Raw genomic sequence first — 22,755 nt, 5'->3', positions numbered from 1 at the left:
TGACCGTAACGCTGACCAGAACCCTAACATATGTTTAACCATAAGCATAAACCTCACCATAGGCATAACCTAAGCCTAACCCTAACGCTACATCTAATGCTAAACCAACTCTAATCCGAACCCTAACTGTAATCCTAACTCTAATCCTAACCAAACCCGGACCCTGACCATAACCCTAACCGTAACCCAAACGTAAGTTTAACCATAACCCTAAATCTCAACCTAACCCTAACCTAGTCTTAATCCTAATCCTAAGTCTAACCCTAAAACAACCCGAATCCTATCCCTACCCCTACCCCTAACCCTAACATATGTTTAACCATAAGCCTAATTCTCACCATAGCCGTAACCTAAGCCTAACCCTAACGCTAATTCTAACACTACACCAACGCTATGGGAGGTAGACCTGGGGTCCCGTGGTGGTGGGTATACCTGGGGCCCCCGGGGTGGGGGGTGGACCTGGGGGTCCTGGTGGGGGGGTAGACCTGGGGGTCCTAGGGGGTTTTGGAGACCTCCACTTAGCTTTCAGAGTGCCAAGGGACCGAATCCATCTTCAACAGAGGAAAATGCCACGTGTGCGAACGGCCGTCTTCCTGCATCGCCGGGTTCACAGAATCACAGAATCACAGAATCAACTGGGTTGGAAAAGACCTCAGAGATCATCGAGTCCAACCCTTGGTCCAACTCTAGTCTGTTTACTAGATCATGGCACTAAGTGCCATGTCCAACCTCACTTTAAAAACCTCCAGGGACGGCGAGTCCACCACCTCCCTGGGCAGCCGTTCCAATGCCTGACCACTCTCTCTGTAAAGAATTTCTTCCTAATATCCAGCCTAAATTTCCCCTGGCAGAGTTTAAGCCCATGCCCCCTATCCTATTGCTGACTGCCTGGGAGAAGAGACCAATCCCCACCTGGCTATAACTTCCCTTCAGATAGTTATAGAGAGTGATGAGGTCACCTCTGAGCCTCCTCTTCTCCAGACTAAACAACCCCAGCTCCCTCAGCCTCTCCCCATAGGTCTTGTGCTCAAGTCCCTTCACCAGTAGTGTCGCTCTTCTCTGGACCCACTCCAGCACTTCAATGTCTTTCCTGAACTGAGGGGCCCAGAACTGAACACAGTACTCCAGGTGTGGCCTCACCAATGCAGAGTACAGGGGAAGGATCACTGCCCTTGTCCTGCTGACCACGCTATTTTTGATACAGGACAGGATTCCATTGGCCTTCTTGGCCACCTGGGCACACTGTTGGCTCATGTTGAGCTTCCTGTCAATTAGTATCCCCAGGTCCCTTTCTGCCTGACTGCTCTCCAGCCACTCTGTTCCTCTTCAGTGTCTACAGGAACATGAGAAAACACACGCTCGCTAAGCCGTGCCGGCACACGGTATCGTGGGGTAAACGCCGACCCCTTCCGCAACACCTACCTCCTGCTAAGTTCCACGGCGTTCCGTTCGACGCGTCGTGCCGCAGGCGCGGTCACAAACCCCCATCGCTCGTGACGCCTAAGACGGCGAGAAGGAAAAGAACTGCAGCGCCTGGAACGAGTCGCCGGCCCCACGGTCCTCGCCCCCAGCCCGGCTCACCGCAAATGCTCCTCCCAGTCCAAAGGGCCTATGAAGCGCCTGCAAAGTGAGAAGGAAACGCTGAACCCAGTCACCAGGCAATACTGGGCTCCTCCACGCCCTCCGCCGCCTCACCTTCTCGGCTGCCGGCCCGCCTGCGCGTTCACCCCTCGCAGCTCATCTGCGGCACCTGCAGAACCAGAGGCACGTGCTCGGACGCCGCCCGAAAGCGCAGCCTGCCCGCAGACGGTCCCATCTCGCCCTCCCTTACCTGGGCCGCTCGCCCAGCCGGCCGCCCTTGCTTTTGCCTGCCACGCTGTTGACCACGAAGACATTCAGCTACCGCCTCTAAAACACAACCAAAGGACGCTCAGACCCGCACCAGCAACACGGGACCTGAAACCAGCTGCCGCTTCAGCCCAGCACTCCGTGCTCACCTTGCCCGAGGAGCTGCGCTGCCGATACCCAGCTTTCCTCTCTGCTTCACACCTAGGAAAGAGAGAAACGACCCAGCTCAGCGAGAGCCACACGGCACAGCTTCCCTCTGGCGCCACGCACCGACCCACCTGCTTACAGCGCGCAGCTCACCTCCACCATCGCTCTTCCGTGCCAAGTTGTTCCTCTGCATCTGAAATCAAGGTATTCAACAAGTCACCCAGGAGCTCATCAACAGCTTGCCCATCCCACAGGTCTGCTTTCTATTCAGGAATCCCACCAGAATGTCTAAGTCCCAAAGAACACTGGGGAAGGGACAGTCCCCTCCCCTGCCCACAGCTACTCCAACCCAGATGACTGCACAACCTTTGCCTACACAGGTTAACATGTCCACAGATTAACTGTGCACCCCTAGAGCTCCGTTCACCCACCCCTGACTCCACGCCTCCGGGCAGAGCAGCTCCAACCAAATGTGCACGTGCACAGACAGACCCTCCACACAACGTTATAGACGACACCACGGCAACATCACCAAAAACGCTCTATAACAAGAACGATTCCAAACCAGAGACTGCATCGACCAAAAGAACCTGCAGGGAGGCAGCGGTGAGGCGGGGAGCCTCTACTGCGAGCCCAGAAAAAAATAAGAGCCGAACATCATGGCCCCTTAAGAGATGGCGGCGCTGGCGCAAAACACACACAGAGATGGCAGCGCTGGCGCACACACACACAGAGACAGTGGTGCTGGCGCACACACACACAGATACGGCGCAAATACGAGAAGCTGCTGCAAGACTTAAAACCTTCAAGATGCTGGAAAGAAGTGCCACTCCCTTAGACTGGATGGGTAGAAAGCAGAGCGGCTGTTGCAGCCCAGAACTACACCATAAAACACAACTGACCAGAAACGTTCAAGTAAGCAGTTACAATAAAAAAACACCAGGACCCTGGAATTTCCAGGAAAACCCACCGCAGCGCCTCGACGTGTCCAGAGACTGTTGGTGCCGGCTCCACCAACAACGCGTCCAACGAACCCCACGGTGCTGCCGAGGCTGCGGCAGCGTGATGGAACTGACCAGAGCGCGGGGAGGAGACTCAGCCCAGCATGTACCGCACGCAACGTGAAACACCGGGCAGCGCAACTTCATTTCAAAGGAGGAACACACACACGGAGCACAAAGGATGTTCAACGCTCTGTCCTTAACAGCTGCACAGCAACATTGTGACTTGGAGATCTGGTGGCAAATGAGGGAGCTCCACACGTTGCACCTTTCAAACCTGCACACGGAATCATACTTCACCCCACAGGTGACACCAGAAACTAGGAAGCCTCCAAAAAGCATTGACAACCCCACACCCAAACCAGTTCCACTCACCTCCACAACCAATCCTGCTCTACACACATCTCCTTCTCCTTCACGCACCCTTCCACAGCCAGATCCACAGCCGTCTCCTGACGGTCATTGGCTGCACTAAACGCAGTGAACGAAAGCTAAAGGAAATGTATTAAAAACTCCCTGTGGTTTTTTTCGGTGGCATTTTTGGCGTTATTTTTGTTGCGGGACACATTGGGGTATTTTTAATTAAGGAAACTGCTGTTTGTTGAAATAAATAACTTACGCTTTTTCTATGGATAAACAACTTTTAATCCAATTCCTTAATTGTATTCCTTAAACACGTGTTCATTAGAGCACAAGCAAAACAGCGCTGGGTGCGCGGGGGATTCGCTCCGCCCAACACGCACACCTTTAAACAATAAGAGCTGTGCTTAAATACAGTAAGGTGTTACATATTCATAATGACCCCAGGAACGCCTGTACATATCCATAACCTATCCCAGTTCTCATTAAAGTGAGTCTCAGAGAACCATTTCCATAGACGCTCCCCTGTTGGCCTGCGCAGTGCCACTTGGTGAATTTGAGGAGGGGTCTTTGGATGAAGCTCCTTCAGCTTCATCACAGTGAACTTTGTACCTTTGGCTCATTATGTTGAATTGACTGGGACCCGAGCGGCCAAGTCAATTGAAACCAGACTGGTGCCCCTTTTTGCTGTAAATCTTCGTTATCTTGTCTCCTCAAGTTTACAGCTGGTGCAGTAAAACTTCTTATCTTGGCATTCAATGGGGTTCTGTTCTTCTCAACACAAAGCTCTAAACTAAGCATTTATTGTGTGGCTAAGCCTTAAAGAGTTAGTTCGTTAGCAGGCACCCATTATATGTTTAGTTAACTGTCGCGGTTGAGACGGACAAACGACATGGACAAAATGAAAGGAATAGATGCCATTTATTGCTACAAGTGCATTTTCATACAATTCTATCAGTTCATGTGTCTTTTCACTCTTGGTTACAAGTTACAGCACTAACTAATAAATCCTGCAAGAATCCGTCTCTAAAATACCGTAGATCAACAATGACAGTCGTAAGTCACAGAGACTCCTCGTTTTCTCTCTGACTCTCACAACAGTAATAAGTAAGTCCCGGAGGATGGAAAACACCAGGATCGGCTGGGAACAACAACAAAGGTAGGTCAAAGAAGGTAAATGGGGGCTCTCGGAGCAATGGAATGCTTACCTGTTGATAGGGACAGATTCACATCTTGCAAGAGGGGCAACAAGAAACAGGTGACCAAGAAACTGACCAACTGTGTATAACATCCCATTCACGTGAATACTTCATACAAAAGTGGGAGATCACGAGGATCTTGTCCTCTTGGCCCTTTTTGGTCCCTTCTGCTTATGGTGACATTAGGAGAGGACCTTGCTAGTCGTCCCTGCGAACTGAGGCCTAGTGAGAGACTGAATCCAGCTCCAGTTGGCTGCAGAGTCCAGTCCAGGGCTTCAGGTGCCTGCCCTGCAGTTGCTGAGACATTCGAGATTGGTTTTGTATATATTGTATGATTTTCTCTATACCTATTAGTAGCATTAGTAAAACATGGAGGAGCGCGGGACGAGAGCGCGGCGGGGACGAGAGCAGAGCCAGGACAGGAGCGGAGCGGCGGGGACGGGAGCAGGGCGGCGGGGATGAGAGCGCGGCGGCGGGGACGGGAGGAGCGCGGCAAGGACGAGAGGAGCACGGCGGGGACGAGAGGAGCACGGCGCAGATGATAGTAGGGCAGCGGGGTCGGGAGCGCGGCGGCGGATACAAGAGCGCGGCGGCGGATACAAGAGCGTGGCGGTGGGGACGGGGGGAGCGCGGCGGGGACGGGGACGAGAGGGGCGCGGCGGCGGGGACGAGAGCGTGGCAGCAGAGACAGGAGCACGGCAGCGGGGATGGGAGGAGCGCGGCTGCGGGGACAAGAGGAGGACGGCAGGAATGAGAGGAGCACGGCGGGGACGAGAGGAGCGCGGCGCAGATGATAGTAGGGCAGCGGGGTCAGGAGCGCGGCGGCGGAGACAAGAGCGCGGCGGCAAGGACGGGAGCGCGGCGGCGGGGACGGGAGAAGCACGGCGGGGACGGGAGCGGGGCGGCGGGGACGAGAGGAGCACGGCCGGGACGGGAACGGGGCGGCGGGGACGGGAACGGGGCGGCGGGGACGGGAGGAGCGCGGCGGCGGGGACGGGAGGAGCGCGGCGGCGGGGACGGGAGGAGCGCGGCGGCGGGGACGGGAGGAGCGCGGCGGCGGGGACGGGAGGAGCGCGGCGGCGGGGACGGGAGGAGCGCGGCGGCGGGGACGGGAGGAGCGCAGCCGGGACAGGAGGATCGCGGCAGAGACGAGAGTAAGGCAGCGGGGTCTGGAGCACGGCGGAGGGGACGGGGGTCGCGCGGCAGAGGGGACGGGGGTCGCGCGGCCAGGACAGGAGGATGGCGGAGGGGACGGGGGTCGCGCGGCGGAGGGGACGGGGGAAGAGCAGGGACAAGAGCGGGGCACCGGGGACGCGAGGGGCGTGGACGGGAGGGGCGCGGCGGGGACGCGGGTCGCGCGGGGACGGGGGAAGAGCAGGGACAAGAGCGGGGCACCGGGGACGCAAGGGGCGTGGATGGGAGGGGCGCGGCGGCGGGGACGAGAGGGGAGCAGGGACGAGAGGGGAGCAGGGACGAGAGGGGAGCAGGGACGAGAGGGGAGCAGGGACGAGAGGGGAGCAGGGACGAGAGGGGAGCAGGGACGAGAGGGGAGCAGGGACGAGAGGGGAGCAGGGACGAGAGGGGAGCAGGGACGAGAGGGGAGCAGGGACGAGAGGGGAGCAGGGACGAGAGGGGAGCAGGGACGAGAGGGGAGCAGGGACGAGAGGGGAGCAGGGACGAGAGGGGAGCAGGGACGAGAGGGGAGCAGGGACGAGAGGGGAGCAGGGACGAGAGGGGAGCAGGGACGAGAGGGGAGCAGGGACGAGAGGGGAGCAGGGACGAGAGGGGAGCAGGGACGAGAGGGGAGCAGGGACGAGAGGGGAGCAGGGACGAGAGGGGAGCAGGGACGAGAGGGGAGCAGGGACGAGAGGGGAGCAGGGACGAGAGGGGAGCAGGGACGAGAGGGGAGCTGGGACGAGAGGGGAGCTGGGACGAGAGGGGAGCTGGGACGAGAGGGGAGCTGGGACGAGAGGGGAGCTGGGACGAGAGGGGAGCTGGGACGAGAGGGGAGCTGGGACGAGAGGGGAGCTGGGACGAGAGGGGAGCTGGGACGAGAGGGGAGCTGGGACGAGAGGGGAGCTGGGACGAGAGGGGAGCTGGGACGAGAGGGGAGCTGGGACGAGAGGGGAGCTGGGACGAGAGGGGAGCTGGGACGAGAGGGGAGCTGGGACGAGAGGGGAGCTGGGACGAGAGGGGAGCTGGGACGAGAGGGGAGCTGGGACGAGAGGGGAGCTGGGACGGGTGGAGCGCGGTGGGGACGGGAGCAGAGTGGCGGCGGGGCGGGGAGGAGGGCAGGTTTACCCCCCACCCCGGGGGCCCCCAGGTCTACCTCCCCTGGGGGGCCCCCAGGTCTACCTCCCACCCCACGCCCCCAGGTCTCTCAGCAGTCTCATGGAGTCTCTAAAACACTGGGGAAGGGACAGTCCCCTCCCCTGCCCACAGCTACTCCATCCCAGGTGACTGCACAACCTCTGCCTACGCAGGTTAACAGGTTTACAGATGAACCGTGCACCCCTAGAGCTCCGTCCACCCACCCCTGACTCCACGCCTCCGGACAGAGCAGCTCCAGCCAAATGTGCACGTGCACAGACAGACGCTCCACACAACGTTATAGATGACACCATGGCAACATCACCAAAAACGCTCTATAACAAGATCGACTCCAAATCAGAGACTGCATCAACCAAAAGAATCTGCAGGGAGGCAGCGGTGAGGCGAGGAGCCTCTACTGCGAGCCCAGAAAATAATAAGAGACGAACATCACGGCCCCATATGAGACGGCGGCGCTGGCTTAAAAACCACACAGAGACGGCGGCGCTGGCTTAAAAACCACACAGAGACGGCGGCGCTGGCTTAAAAACCACACAGAGACGGCGGCGCTGGCTTAAAAACCACACAGAGACGGCGGCGCTGGCTTAAAAACCACACAGAGACGGCGGCGCTGGCTTAAAAACCACACAGAGACGGCGGCGCTGGCTTAAAAACCACACAGAGACGGCGGCGCTGGCGCACACACACAAGGCTGCTGCACGACTAAGAACTTCTTCCCAGCATCTTGAAGGGCCAGTCCCTTAGACTGGATGGGTAGAGAGCAGAGCTGCCGATGAAGCAGCCCAGAACGATGCCATAAATCACAACTGACCGGAAACATCCGAAAAGCAAACACCATCCACACTCTCGGCTGCTGATACAAGAAAACCAGCACCCAATTGGCGCTACGCCAATCGGCACCGGTGTTCCAGATCCCAGGACGGCACCTGAGATGCCTTTCGTGGTCCTTAAGCACAACGAGACCCCAGCATCGTCTGACAGGCGCAAGGCAGGCTTCCCGAACTACACCACAACGCAGACACAGGCTGGAGCTGCCCTGCCCGGCACACGCTGGCATCGCACTGTAAGGTTCTCGGGGCCCTTTACCCACTCAAAGGGGACTGTTCCTGGACGGCCCTTTCCCTTATCAGAACTTTACCCCTGTCCCTGCGATTCCAGCCCCTTGCCAGCCCCCGTGCCTCCACTTAGCTTTCAGAGGGCCAAGAGACCGAATCCATCTTCAACAGAGGAAAACACCACGTGCAAGAACAGTCATCTTTCTGCATCGCTGGGTTCCTCTTCAGCGTCTACAGGAACACCTAGGAAGCAGAGAAACGACCAAACTTAGCTAGAGCCACACGGCACAGCTTCCCTCTGGCGCCACGCACCGACGCACCTGCTTACGGCGCACAGCTTGCCTCCTCCGTCGCTCTTCCGTGCCAAGTTGTTCCTCTGCATCTGAAATCAAGGTATTCAACAAGTCACCCAGGAGCTCATCAACAGCTTGCCCATCCCACAGGTCTGCTTTCTATTCAGGAATCCCACCAGAATGTCTAAGTCCCAAAAAACACTGGGGAAGGGACAGTCCCCTCCCCTGCCCACAGCTACTCCAACCCAGATGACTGCACAACCTTTGCCTACACAGGTTAACATGTCCACAGATTAACCGTGCACCCCTAGAGCTCCGTCCACCCGCCCCTGACTCCACGCCTCCAGGCAGAGCAGCTCCAGCCAACTGTGCACGTGCACAGACAGACGCTCCACACAACGTTATAGACGACACCATGGCAACATCACCAAAAACGCTCTATAACAAGAACGACTCCAAACCAGAGACTGCATCGACCAAAAGAACCTGCGGGGAGGCAGCGGTGAGGCGAGGAGCCTCTACTGCAACCCCAGAATAAAATAAGAGCCGAACATCATGGCCCCTTATGAGATGGCGGCGCTGGCGCAAAACACACACACACAGAGACGGCGGCGCTGGCGCACACACACACACAGAGACGGCGGCGCTGGCGCACACACACACACACACAGAGACGGCGGCGCTGGCGCACACACACACACACACAGAGACGGCGGCGCTGGCGCACACACACACACACACACACACAGAGACGGCGGCGCTGGCGCACACACACACACACACACACACAGAGACGGCGGCGCTGGCGCACACACACACACACACAGAGACGGCGGCGCTGGCGCAAAACACACGAGGCTGCTGCACAACTAAGAACTTCTTCCCAGCATCTTGAAGGGCCAGTCCCTTAGACTGGATGGGTAGAGAGCAGAGCTGCTGATGATGCAGCCCAGAACGACGCCATAAATCACAACTGACCGGAAACATCCGAAATGCAAACACCATCCACACTTTCAACTGCTGATACAAGAAAACCAGCACCCAATTGGCGCTACGCCAATCGGCACCGGTGTTCCAGATCCCGGGACGGCACCCGAGATGCCTTTCGTGGCCCTTCAGCACAACGAGACCCCAGCATCGTCTGACAGGCGCAAGGGAGGCTTCCCGAACTACACAACAACGCAGACACAGGCTGGAGCTGCCCTGCCCGGCACACGCTGGCATCGCACTGTAAGGTTCTCGGGGCCCTTTACCCACTCAAAGGGGACTGTTCCTGGACGGCCCTTTCCCTTATCAGAACTTTACCCCCGTCCCTGCGATTCCAGCCCCTTGCCAGCCTCCGTGCCTCCACTTAGCTTTCAGAGGGCCAAGGGACCGAATCCATCTTCAACAGAGGAAAACACCACGTGCACGAACAGTCATCTTTCTGCATCGCTGGGTTCCTCTTCAGCGCCTACAGGAACACCTAGGAAGCAGAGAAACGACCAAGATCAGTGAGAGCCACACGGCACAGCTTCCCTCTGGCGCCACGCACCGACCCACCTGCTTACGGCGCACAGCTCGCCTCCACCGTTGCTCTTCCGTGCCAAGTTGTTCCTCTGCATCTGAAATCAAGGTATTCAACAAGTCACCCAGGAGCTCATCAACAGCTTGCCCATCCCACAGGTCTGCTTTCTATTCAGGAATCCCACCAGAATGTCTAAGTCCCAAAAAACACTGGGGAAGGGACAGTCCGCTCCCCTGCCCACAGCTACTCCATCCCAGATGACTGCACAACCTCTGCCTACGCAGGTTAACATGTCCACAGATTAACCGTGCACCCCTAGAGCTCCGTCCACCCACCCCTGACTCCACGCCTCCAGGCAGAGCAGCTCCAGCCAAATGTGCACGTGCACAGACAGACGCTCCACACAACGTTACAGATGACACCACGGCAACATCACCAAAAACGCTCTATAACAAGAACGACTCCAAACCAGAGACTGCATCGACCAAAAGAACCTGCGGGGAGGCAGCGGTGAGGCGAGGAGCCTCTACTGCGAGCCCAGAAAAAAATAAGAGCCGAACATCACGGCCTCTTATGAGACGGCGGCGCTGGCGCACACACACACACACAGAGACGGCGGCGCTGGCGCACACACACACACACAGAGACGGCGCAAATACGAGAAGCTGCTGCAAGACTTAAAACCTCCAAGATGCCGGGAAGAAGTGCCAGTCCCTTAGACTGGCTGGGTAGAGAGCAGAGCTGCTGTCGCAGCCCAGAACTACACCATAAATCACAACTGACCGGAAACATCCAAAATGCAAACACCATCCACACTGATGATACAAGAATCCAGGACCCAATTGGCACCAGCGTTCCAGAACCCGGGATGGCACCCAAGATACACGTTGTGCCCCTTGAGCACAACGAGACCCCAGCATCGTCTGACAGGTGCGAGGCGGGCTTCCCGAACTACACAACAACGCAGACACAGGCTGGAGCTGCCCTGCCCGGCGCACGCTGGCGTGGTGCTGTAAAGTTCCCTGACCCCATTTATCTGCCCAAAGGGGGCTGCTCCTGGACTGCCCTTTTCTGCCTGAGAACTTTAAACCCTCCCTGCAGTTCCCAGCCCCTTCCCAGCCCTCGTGCCTCCACTTAACTTTCAGAGGGCCAAGGGATCAAATCCATCTTCAACAGAGGAAAACGCGACGTGGGCTAACGGGGATCTTCCTGCAGTTGTCACTTTCTCCATCATCACCTACAATAAGGAAAGCAAGGACATGCGTACGATTAGGCGCCCGAATAATATTTATCGGTAGCAGTCTACGAGTCATTGCTCGCCTTGGCTGAGCTCCGGGAGGTACGTTTGAACGATCTACCGGGGGCCGCTGCACGATGCAAAGGTCCTGGAAACAAAACACTCTTCTAGGAGAGGAGATTATATTAACACCTATTAATAGAGCAATACAAACCAAAAAACAACACTCCATCTTCATCATAGTCAGGAATTACTGGAAAATGCAAAGCACCCGGAACTGAATCAGCCAATGAAACACAATGACAAACAACCTTTCTACTACAGCTGCTACTGAACCTTTGCTGAGCCCAAAGCTCTTACCTCAATCGGACACCTCTGCTTCTCCTAAGACGTCTGCCCACGTAGCTGAAACAGCTCAAAAGCTGCCGACTGCTGAAGGAGCAGCAGAGAACCAGCACTGAAGCTGTCCTGGAGCTGAATGAGCTCCCTACCTGGGGACTGGGGCTCAAATACCCTGAGCCCCGCCCACCCCTTCCCACAATCCCCTGGGAAGGGGAGGGATCAATCACCCCAGGCCCCACCCACCACCCTGATCAAATCACCTAGAATCTCACTTGAAGTGACAGCACCTGCAACTTATTACTGCTATTGCATCTACAATGAGACTCAGTATGGATGTCAACTTAGGTTTTCTAGGGAGCAGATAGAAGAGGAGACACAATAACCAACACTCCATCATGATCAGGAATTACTGGAAAGTGCAAAGCACCTGGAACTGAATCAACAAATGAAACAATGACAAACAACCTTTCTACTACAGCTGCTACTGAACCTTTGCTGAGCCCAAAGCTCTTACCTCAAACAGACACCTCCACTTCTGCTAAGACGTCTGCCCACGTAGCTTAAACAGCTCAAAAGCTGCCGACTGCCGAAAGAGCAGCAGAGAACCAGTACTGAAGCTGTCCTGGAGCAGAATGAGCTCCCTACCCGGGGACTGGGGCTCAAATACCCTGAGCCCCGCCCACCCCTTCCCACAACCCCTGGGAAGGGGAGGGATCAATCACCCCAGGCCCACCCACCACCCTGATCAAATCACCTGGACCCTCACTGGAAATGACAGCACCTGCACTCCTGTCGGGCTTTTTCTACGGATAAACAACGTTTAATTGTATTCCTTAAACACGTGTTCATTAGAGCACAAGCAAAACAGCGCTGGGTGCGCGGGGGATTCGCTCCGCCCAACACGCACACCTTTAAACAGTAAGAGCTGTGCTTAAATACAGTAAGGTGTTACATATTCATAATGACCCCAGGAACGCCTGTACATATCCATAACCTATCCCAGTTCTCATTAAAGTGAGTCTCAGAGAACCATTTCCATAGACGCTCCCCTGTTGGCCTGCGCAGTGCCACTTGGTGAATTTGAGGAGGGGTCTTTGGATGAAGCTCCTTCAGCTTCATCACAGTGAACTTTGTACCTTTGGCTCATTAGGTTGAATTGACTGGGACCCGAGTGGCCAAGTCGATTGAAACCAGATTAGCGCCCCTTTTTGCTGTAAATCTTCGTTATCTTGTCTCCTCAAGTTTACAGCTGGTGCAGTAAAACTTCTTATCTTGGCATTCAATGGGGTTCTGTTCTTTTCAACATAAAGCTCTAAACTAAGCATTTATTGTGTGGCTAAGCCTTAAAGAGTTAGTTCGTTAGCAGGCACCCATTATATGTTTAGTTAACTGTCGCGGTTGAGACGGACAAACGACATGGACAAAATGAAAGGAATAGATGCCATTTATTGCTACAAGTGCATTTTTATACAATTCTACCAGTTCATGTGTCTTTTCACTCTTGGTTACAAGTTACAGCACTAACTAATAAATCCTGCAAGAATCCGTCTCTAAAATACCGTAGATCAACTATGACAGTCGTAAGTCACAGAGACTCCTCGTTTTCTCTCTGACTCTCACAACAGTAATAAGTAAGTCCCGGAGGATGGAAAACACCAGGATCGGCTGGGAACGACAACAAAGGTAGGTCAAAGAAGGTAAATGGGGGCTCTCGGAGCAATGGAATGCTTACCTGTTGATAGGGACAGATTCACATCTTGCAAGAGGGGCAACAAGAAACAGGTGACCAAGAAACTGACCAACTGTGTATAACACCCCATTCACGTGAATACTTCATATAAAAGTGGGAGATCACGAGGATCTTGTCCTCTTGGCCCTTTTTGGTCCCTTCTGCTTATGGTGACATTCGGAGAGGACCTTGCTAGTCGTCCCTGCGAACTGAGGCCTAGTGAGAGACTGAATCCAGCTCCGGTTGGCTGCAGAGTCCAGTCCAGGACTTCGGGTGCCTGCCCTGCAGTTGCTGAGACATTCGAGATTGGTTTTATATATTTTGTATGATTTTCTCTATTCTTATTAGTAGCATTAGTAAAACACTGTTAATTTTTCCAACTCTAATGGGGAGAGGAAGGGGCAAAAGGGGGAAGTGAGGGGGAGAGGGGGTTAACAATACATCTGCCAGGGTGTTACTGTCACCCTGCAATCTAAACCCTCGACAAGGGCCAACAGACGGGGGATCCTGAAAGGGGACAAGAGGGAACAATGAGGCCTCTGGGATGTGTCAAGAGCAAACGGGCACGTTTTGAGGGGAATTTAATGGGGCGAAGGTCAAACAGGCACCGTGATGCCACCAAAGAGCCTGCAGGGACCCAAAGGCAGGCAGGGTAATCGCAGAGGAACTGGAAGGAAATGGGTTTCTGAGGGAACCAGGGGGCGAGTAAGCTTGTGAGGGGTCCAGAGGCAAAGGGATGTGTCCTGAGGGGAACAAATCGAAAGGTTCTTACCTCTGACAAGTTCCCGTCTTCTATAACTTCAGCGCAGCATACGTTAACTTGGCAGCTTCTCTTCAAAAGCGAGAAGAGAAAACAGGGACAGGCGTCTGAAAACAAGGCAGAGAACAAAGAGTTTATAAATCCGCTCTTACCTTTTCGTCTGATCTCGACAGAGCGATCTCAGCTCCTCACGCCGCGAGGCACCGCTACCGTCCCGTCACCGGTGACAGCTTATTTGGACCCTAATTCTGATTCGGCTGTAAATCTCCTATTCATTTCTTAGCCTCTTTGTCACAGTTTCCTGATGGTGGTTGGAGGAGACAGCCACCTGGGATCAGAGACATGGCTCCTGTATCGGTCTCCGTCCTTTCCGTGGCTAGTTTTACAGCCAATTTATTTCCAGTTTCCTGATCGGTGTTTCCCTTTGCAACACATGGCGGTGACTTTTCAAGCCATTTTGTGCTGCTACTCGAGTAGCTCCTTCTACATTCAGTGGAACGTTCCGTTTTACCAGCCTGCGAGCCAAGGACGTCCCGCTTTGCCCCACCTCCAGTCCCTATAGAGCTAGTTTTTCTCCGTTAGGTTTCCGTTACGTTAGGCCCAGTCTTGCTGCCTTATGCCGAGGGCTTTCTAAAAGATTCTTGTTCCTCCTGTCAACGGGAAGCACGAGGGAGAGCAACAGGCACAGAGAGAGAAGGCGAAGGCAGGGAGGTAGGAAAGAGAAAGACAGGAAGGTCGGGGGACAGAGCAGCACGTACAGACACAGAGAGGAAGAGAGCAGTGGGGGCGACAGAGCAGCGGGGATGAGAGCGGAGCGGGAACGGGAACGGAGCGGGGACGAGAGCAGAGCGGGGATGGGAGCGGAGCGGGGACGAGAGGAGCGTGGCGGGAACGAGAGCAGAGCAGGGACGGGAGGGCGGCAGGGAGGGGAGCAGAGCAGGGACGAGAAAAGAGCAGGGACGAGAAAAGAGCAGGGACGAGAAAAGAGCAGGGACGGGAGCAGAGCAGGGACGGGAGCAGAGCAGGGACGAGAAAAGAGCAGGGACGAGAAAAGAGCAGGGACGGGAGCAGAGCAGGGACGGGAGCGGAGCGGGAACGAGAGTGGAGTGGGGACGGGAGCATAGTGGGGACGGGAGCGGAGCGGGGACGGGAGCGGGGACGAGAGGAGCGTGGCGGGGACGAGAGTAGGGCAGCGGGGTCGGGAGTGCGGCGGCGGGGACGGGAGCGGGGCGGCGGGGACGGGCGCGCGAGGACGGGAGCGCGACGGCGGGGACGGGCACGTGGCGGAGACGAGAGCAGGGCGGTGGGGACGGGAGCGGGCGGAGACGAGAGCAGGGTGGCGGGGACGGGAGGAGCGCGGCGGGGACGGGAGGAGCGCGGCGGGGACGGGAGGAGCGCGGCTGGGATGGGAGGAGTGCGGCGGGGACGGGAGGAGCGCGGCGGGGACGGGAGGAGCGCGGCGGGGACGGGAGGAGGGGGGCGGGGACGAGACGAGCCGGGGGGGACGGGAGGAGCGCGGCGGGGACGGGAGGAGCGGACGGGGACGGGAGGAGCGCGGCGGGGACGGGAGGAGGGCGGCGGGGACGGGAGGAGCGCGGCAGGGACGGGAGCAGAGCGGGGATGAGAGCGGGGACAAGAGCGGGGCGCCGGGGACGCGAGCGGGGCGCCGGGGATGGGAGGAGAGCGGCGGGGACGTGAGGAGCGGGGCGGCAAGGATGGGGGGAGCGCGGCCGGGACGGGGGGAGCGCAGCGGCGGGGATGGGGGGAGCGGCGGGGACGGGGGGAGCGGCGGCGGCGGGGGGAGCGGCGGCAGCGGGGTCAGGGGGAGCGCGGCAGGGAAAGGGAGCAGAGCGGGGACGAGAGCGGGGCGGCGGGGACGAGAGCGGGGCGGTGGCGGGGACGGGAGGAGTGGGGCGGCGGCGGGAGCAGAAAAGGGACAAGAGCAGAAAAGGGACAAGAGCAGAAAAGGGACAGGAGCGGGTGTACCTCCCACCCTGGGCCCCCAGGTCTCTCGGCACTCTCATAGAGTCTCTAAAACACTGGGGAAGGGACAGTCCGCTCCGCTGCCCAGAGCTACTCCATCCCAGGTGACTGCACAACCTCTGGCTACGCAGGTTAACATGTCCACAGATTAACCGCGCACCCCTAGAGCTCCGTCCACCCGCCCCTGACTCCACGCCTCCGGACAGAGCAGCTCCAGCCAACTGTGCACGTGCACAGACAGACGCTCCACACAACGTTATAGACGACACCATGGCAACATCACCAAAAACGCTCTATAACAAGATCGACTCCAAACCAGAGACTGCATTGACCAAAAGAACCTGCGGGGAGGCAGCGGTGAGGCGAGGAGCCTCTACTGCGAGCCCAGAAAAAAATAAGAGCCGAACATCACGGCCCCTTATGAGACGGCGGCACTGGCGCACACACACACAGAGACGGCGGCGCCGACGCACACACACACGGAGACGGCGGCACTGGCGCACACACACACAGAGACGGCGGCGCTGGCGCAAAACACACAGAGACGGCGGCGCTGGCGCACACACACAAGGCTGCTGCAAGACTAAGAACTTCTTCCCAGCATCTTGAAGGGCCAGTCCCTTAGACTGGATGGGTAGAGAGCAGAGCTGCTGCTGATGCAGCCCAGAATGACACCATAAATCACAACTTATGGGAAAAATCCAAAATGCAAACACCATCCACACTTTCAGCTGCTGATACAAGAAAACCAGCACCCAATTGGCGCTACGCCAATCGGCACCGGTGTTCCAGATCCCGGGACGGCACCCGAGATGCCTTTCGTGGCCCTTCAGCACAACGAGACCCCAGCATCGTCTGACAGGCGCAAGGCAGGCTTCCCGAGCTACACCACAACGCAGACACAGGCTGGAGCTGCCCTGCCCGGCACACGCTGGCATCGCACTGTAAGGTTCTCGGGGCCCTTTACACACTCAAAGGGGACTGTTCCTGGACAGTCCATTCCCTTATCAGAACTTTACCCCCGGCCCTGCCATTCCCAACCCCTTGCCAGCCCTCGTGCCTCCACTTAGCTTTCAGAGGGCCAAGGGACCGAATCCATCTTCAACAGAGGAAAACGCAACAGTACTCTGAGTGCCCTGTGAGTGCTGTGAGTGCCCTGTGAGTGCCCTGTGAGTGCCCTGTGAGTGCTGTGAGTGCCCTGTGAGTGCTGTGAGTGCTGTGAGTGCTGTGAGTGCCCTGTGAGTGCTGTGAGTGCTGTGAGTGCTGTGAGTGCCCTGTGAGTGCTGTGAGTGCCCTGTGAGTGCCCTGTGAGTGCCCTGTGAGTGCTGTGAGTGCCCTGTGAGTGCTGTGAGTGCTGTGAGTGCTGTGAGTGCCCTGTGAGTGCCCTGTGAGTGCTGTGAGTGCTGTGAGTGCCCTGTGAGTGCTGTGAGTGCCCTGTGAGTGCTGTGAGTGCTCTGTGAGTGCTGTGAGTGCCCTGTGAGTGCTGTGAGTGCTGTGAGTGCCCTGAGTGCTGTGAGTGCTGTGAGTGCCCTGTGAGTGCTGTGAGTGCCCTGTGAGTGCCCTGTGAGTGCCCTGTGAGTGCTGTGAGTGCCCTGTGAGTGCTGTGAGCGCTGTGAGTGCCCTGAGTGCTGTGAGTGCTGTGAGTGCCCTGTGAGTGCTGTGAGTGCCCTGTGAGTGCTGTGAGTGCCCTGTGAGTGCTCTGAGTGCCCTGTGAGTGCTCCAACGACTGGGCGTTCTTGCATCACTTATATTCACATAATTCTTAGATACACGTTACAATTTTTGAAAAGTTTGACATACATCTACAGTAGGAAATATTTGATGACAATAGTTATAATTTAGTTTCTTACTGACAGTACCTCTGAGCTCTCGGCTTCTGCACAATGTGTTACTTGGCGCCATCTCCCTCTTGTCACGCAGAAGAGGCTAAAACGTGACAAATGTCCCCTCCTTGTGCAAGAGAGAGCGCAACAGGAAAACCCCTGGTGTCCCGAGGGAGGATCTCTGGGGGTCCCTCGGTGTCCTGGGGGAGGATCTCTGGGGGTCCCCTCGGTGTCGCTGTGGCCCTGGGGGGTCCCCGCTGTCCTTGGAGGTCATGGGGGGGGTCCCCATGACCTCCTCGGGGTGTCCCCCAGCCCCTATAGATTCTGCCCGTAGCCCCTCCTGGACCGCCCCATTCCGCACTGGGGGGGACGGGGCTGTGACCCCAAACAGCGCCGCACCCCCTGACCCCGCCCCCCAGAGAACAGAGACAGGGGTAAAATCCATCACTTTAATAGAGTGGGGGGGCCCCAGCAGGTGACCCTCCCCCAAGACAACACCAAGAGCCCCACGGCCCCCGCAGTCCCACACACCTCGGGGGGGCAACAGGAAATAAATAACAGAGAAGGGGGCCCAAGGACAAAGGGGCGCAGGGGGGAGGGGGTGTCGCCAAGCACAGGGTGCCGGGGGGTCAGGGGTCCCCCAGGTGCTGCGAGGGGGGCGGCTCACGGTGGCTCTTGAGCATGTGGAACTTGAGGCCCTGGGGGGTCCGGAAGCAGCGGGGGCAGCGAGGGCAGCGCAGGGGGGGGGGCCCTCCGCTCCCCCCGGCCCCCCCGTGGTGCCGCATGTGCCACGTCAGCGACGCGCGTTGGCGGCAGCGGAATCCACAGAGCTGGCACCTGGGGGGCAGCGGGTCAGGGGGCGCCCGTGCCGCCCCCTCACTGCAAGGGGGGTCTCCAAGCATCCCCACTCACTCCACGGGAGTCTCTGCGTCCCCATGTCCCCACTCACTCCACGGGGGTCTCTGCGTCCCCATGTCCCCACTTGCTCCACGGGGGTCTGTGCGTCCCCATGTCCCCACTCGCTCCACGGGGGTCTGTGTGTCCCCGTGTCCCCACTCGCTCCACGGGGGTCTGTGTGTCCCCATGTCCCCACTCGCTCCACGGGGGTCTGTGCGTCCCCATGTCCCCACTCGCTCCACGGGGGTCTGTGCGTCCCCATGTCCCCACTCGCTCCACGGGGGTCTCTGCATCCTCATGTCACCACTCGCTCCACGGGGATCTGTGTGTCCCCGTGTCCCCACTCACTCCACAGGGGTCTCTGCGTCCCCATGTCCCCACTCACTCCACGGGGGTCTCTCCGCTGTGTGTCCGTCTATGAACATCCAGGTGGTTTTTGCGCTTGAACGATTTCCCGCAGGTGTCGCAGGGGAACTCGCGTGTGCCTGGGCACGTGGGGACATGGTTGAGGGACACGGGGACATCGCTGGGGGACACTGGGGGACGCTGGGGACTCACCCGAGTCCACGAGCGTTTGCCGGCGCAGCTGTAAGCTCCTCCCAGGGGCCTGGGGACAATTGAGGGGACAACTGTGGGCACACCCTCGGGGATACCCCCATGTCCGTCCCTTGTGCTGCACCAAGCCCGGAGAGCGTGAGGGGGTTCTGGGGGGACACAAGGGAACATGGCGGGGCAGGGAAGGGACACAGGGGCTGTCAGGGGGGCAAGGGGTACAAAGGGTGTTGGGGGGTCTCAGGGAGCACAGGGGGTGTTGGGGGGTTTGTACCTGGCAGCTGCTGCGGAACCGTCCCCGTTTTGGGGGGGGGGCATCACCAATGGGCTCCGGGAGCCCCCCAGAGGGCGGGGGAGGGGCGCGGCCCCGCCGGCTGCGCCGCCTGCGCAGGGGAGGGGAGAGGGGTGAGACCCCCGCTCAGCGCGGGAAGGATTCATCCAGCCCCCTTAACGTGCCTCAACAGCCCCAAACCCCAAACGGCCCCCCAGAACAAACCCCCCAGAACAGCCCCTGGCCCCCAGGTTCCCCCATGACCCCCTGAACCCCCAATGGCCCCCCAAAACCTGCAGGCACCCCCCCGGCTCCCCCACTTCCCCAGGGACACCCCAAACTCTCCCCAGCCAACCTGAGCGGCTCCCGCGGGATCTCGTAGACAATGGTCAACCCGTCCTCCTCGGGAAGGGGGTCCTGGGGGGGCTCCGGGGGGGGCTCGACCATGGGAACTGGCGGCTCCTCCTGCTTCAGCCCCGGCACCTCCTGCTGCTCCTCTGGGGGGACGACTGTGACACAGCCCCCCAGCCCCTCCCCATCCCCATGACACCCCCACCACCCCATCCCCGTGACCCCCCCACCACCCTCAGTCCCTGTGACCCCCCATCCCTGTACCTGTTTTGGGGGGGGGGGGGCCCGAGGGGAGGGCGCCCCCCCCGTCCAGCAGCGCACAGGGCAGCTCGGCCCCTCCCACGTCCAGCTGCAGCCCCCCCAGCGCCTCAAACTGGGGGGTGGCCAGGATGAGCAGGGGGGGGCCCAGCGGGACGGGGGGGCCCAGCGGGACGGGGGGGCCCAGCCCCACACACAGCACAGCCTCCAGTGCCGCCCCCCGCCCCCCACTTGGGGGTTGACCTGGCCCTTCCGCACCCCCCGCTGCTGGGGGGGCCCCCCTGGGTGCAACCTCCGAGCTGGAGCTGCTGCTGCTGCCTGAGGGAGAGACGGGGGGGCTGGGACCCGGAGGGAAGGGAGCCCCGAGGAGGAACCCCCCACGAGGGGCAACCCCACAAAGGAATCCCCAGCCCCAAAGGGGAACCCCCGAGGTGTCCCCTGCACCCCCCACCCCCAGGCCAGGCTCCCCCACCACCGCCGCCCCCCCGCACTGTCACTGCTGTCCCCGCCCGCCACTGCCACCTTCGCTGTCCACCCCCACCCATCATGCCAGCCCCCCAGCATCCCTGCCCCCCCACACTCCCTGCTCACGGTCACCGTCCCCCCGGGACTGTCACTGTCCCTTTACCGCCACTGCCGTCCCCTCCGCCCGCCTCGCCGTCCTGTCCCCTGCCCCCCCACCACTGCCGGCGTCCCCGCCCCCTCACCGCCGTCCCCCCCGCTGTCGCTGTCGCTGTCGCTCTGGGCGCGCGGCGGGTGCAGGTCCTGGAAGTAGCGGTGCCCGCGCTCGCACTGCCACACGGCCGTGCTGCTGAGCCCCAGCGCCGGCTCCAGCTCCGCCAGCCGCGGCTCGGCCGGGCAGCGCCCGCGGTGATCCTGGTACCACAGCGCCGCGTGCCGCAGGCAGTTCACGTTGCGCCGCCGCCCTGGGGGGGAGCCTGACACCCCCAGAGCCACAGACCCCCCCGAGCCCCACGGACCGCCCCCAGGGCCCGCCCTGGGGAGAGCCTGACACCCCCAGAGCCACAGACCCCCCCGAGCCCCACGGACCGCCCCCAGGCCCCGCCCTGGGGAGAGCCTGACACCCCCAGAGCCACAGATCCCCCCGAGACCCACGGACCGCCCCCAGGCCCCGCCCTGGGGAGAGCCCCACACCCCCAGAGCCACAGGCCCCCGAAAGTGGGGAGCCCGACACCCCCAGAGCCCCTCAAAGTGGGGAGCCTGACACCCCCAGAGCCACAGGCCCCCGAAAATGGGGAGCCTGACACCCCCAGAGCCCCTCAAAGTGGGGAGCCTGACACTCCAGAGCCACAGGCCCCCGAAAATGGGGAGCCCGACACCCCAGAGCCCACAGACCCACAGATCCACCCCCCACACCCAGAGTTCCCTGACCCCCCCAGCGCCCACAGACCCCGCCCGGGGGGTCCTGCCCCCCTCGCCCCCTCCCCCCCAGCACTCACTTTTCTTCCGCTTGGGCATTTTGGGGATCTGTTCCCACGGCTTCCTGTGAGAGGGGGCGAGCGGGCGGTCAAACCGGGACCAACCCCCGGTCCCCCGGGGTCCCCGTGACCCCCAGTCCCGCCCGCCCGCGCCGCCTGGTTCCCCCGGTCCCTCCGGTTCCCCCGGTCCCTCCCGTTCGTCCCCTGGCCCGCTCACCCGGGCCGCCCGGTTCCCCCGGTCCCTCCCGTCCCCCGGTCCCTTCCGTTCGTCCCCCGGCCCGCTCACCCGCGCCACCCGGTTCCCCCGGTCCCTCCGGTTCCCCCGGCCCCTCCCGTTCGTCCCCCGGCCCGCTCACCCGCGCTGCCCGGTTCCCCCGGTCCCTCCGGTTCCCCCGGCCCCTCCCGTCTCCCGGTCCCTCCGGTTCCCCCGGCCCCTCCGGTTCCCCCGGCCCCTCCAGTCCCCCGGTCCCTCCGGTTCCCCCGGTCCCTCCCGTTCGTCCCCTGGCCCGCTCACCCGCGCCGCCCGGTTCCCCCGGTCCCTCCGGTTCCCCGGTCCCTCCCGTTCCCCCGGCCCGCTCACCCGCGCCGCCCGGTTCCCCCGGTCCCTCCGGTTCCCCCGGCCCCTCCCGTTCGTCCCCCGGCCCGCTCACCCGCGCCGCCCGGTTCCCCCGGTCCCTCCGGTTCCCCCAGCCCCTCCCGTTCCCCCGGCCCCTCCCGTTCCCCCAGCCCCTCCGGTTCCCCCGGCCCGCTCACCCGCGCCGCCCGGCGCGCTGCCCGCGCTCCAGCCCCAGCAGATAGGCCGCGAGCTTCGCGTCGCTCCAGCCGCTGCGGCGCCGCAGGTCGACCCAGGGCCCGTGCGCCTCGCCCAGGTACACCCGCCGCACGTCGTACTTCTTCCGCGACTCCAGCCGCCGCCGCGCCCGGTCCGACTCCGTCAGCCGCGGCCGCCCCCGCGCCTTCCGCCCGCCGACGGGCTCATCCGCGGGGCCGCCCCCGGGGCCGCCGCCCGGGCCCCGCTCGGCCGCGCTCATGCCGGGCCCGCCGCCCCGCGGCGCGCGATGATGACGCCACCGCCGCGTCGGCTGGACGCGCCGCCTGACGCGATACACCGCCCACGCGCGGGGGGAGCGCGGCCGGCAGCCAGGGAGCGTGCGCGCGCGCTTCCGCCAGGCCCCGCCCAGGGCGCGTCAGGACGGCCCGTGCGCATGCGCGGAGCCCGGAGTGCCCGCTCTCCGCGGAGCGCCTCCCTGCGGCGGCCCCGGGCGCTGCGCCCCCAACCCCGACACAGACCACCCCAAACCTGACACTAAACGTCCGAAACTCAACACTAATCATCCCGAACCCAACACAGGGCACCCCAGAAACGACACTA

General features: G+C 60.5%; 1 protein-coding gene across 4 annotated transcripts; it reads right to left on the bottom strand.

Annotated features, from left to right (window-relative positions):
• Positions 1 to 18,082: 18,082 nt before the first annotated feature.
• On the bottom strand, positions 18,083 to 22,665 carry ZNF653 (zinc finger protein 653). 4 transcript variants are annotated; one of them, XM_080361426.1, is made up of 9 exons: positions 22,137 to 22,665; positions 21,405 to 21,448; positions 20,652 to 20,870; positions 19,951 to 20,262; positions 19,691 to 19,832; positions 19,339 to 19,447; positions 19,071 to 19,119; positions 18,898 to 18,997; positions 18,083 to 18,452 (listed from the first exon to the last, which is right to left on the bottom strand). In XM_080361426.1, the coding sequence occupies exons 1-9, from the start codon at positions 22,412 to 22,414 to the stop codon at positions 18,245 to 18,247; spliced, it is 1,461 nt and encodes a 486-aa protein (XP_080217552.1). In that variant the 5' UTR covers positions 22,415 to 22,665; the 3' UTR covers positions 18,083 to 18,244. The 4 variants fall into 4 exon arrangements, with proteins under 4 accessions (XP_080217552.1, XP_080217554.1, XP_080217555.1 ...); XM_080361429.1 differs by having other exon boundaries at positions 18,265 to 18,452; positions 18,898 to 18,927; XM_080361427.1 differs by having other exon boundaries at positions 18,337 to 18,452; positions 19,071 to 19,216.
• Positions 22,666 to 22,755: the final 90 nt, after the last annotated feature.

Source organism: Nesoenas mayeri (assembly GCF_963082525.1).
Source record: "Nesoenas mayeri genome assembly, chromosome: 31".
NCBI lineage: Eukaryota > Metazoa > Chordata > Aves > Columbiformes > Columbidae > Nesoenas > Nesoenas mayeri.
Note: the sequence above shows the minus strand (reverse complement) of the source record. Positions and strands in the feature narration are given on the sequence as shown.

Bases quoted from the DNA above. Each gene is read 5' to 3' on its own strand.
- ZNF653 (XM_080361426.1), bottom strand. From the start codon at position 22,414: ATGAGCGCGGCCGAGCGGGGCCCGGGCGGCGGCCCCGGGGGCGGCCCC. The intron at 19,120-19,338 runs GTACAAACCCCC...AATTGTCCCCAG, and splicing joins GGTTCCGCAGCAGCTGCCAG to GCCCCTGGGAGGAGCTTACA. The intron at 18,453-18,897 runs GTGAGTGGGGAC...GCTGCCCCCCAG, and splicing joins AGCGGAGAGACCCCCGTGGA to GTGCCAGCTCTGTGGATTCC.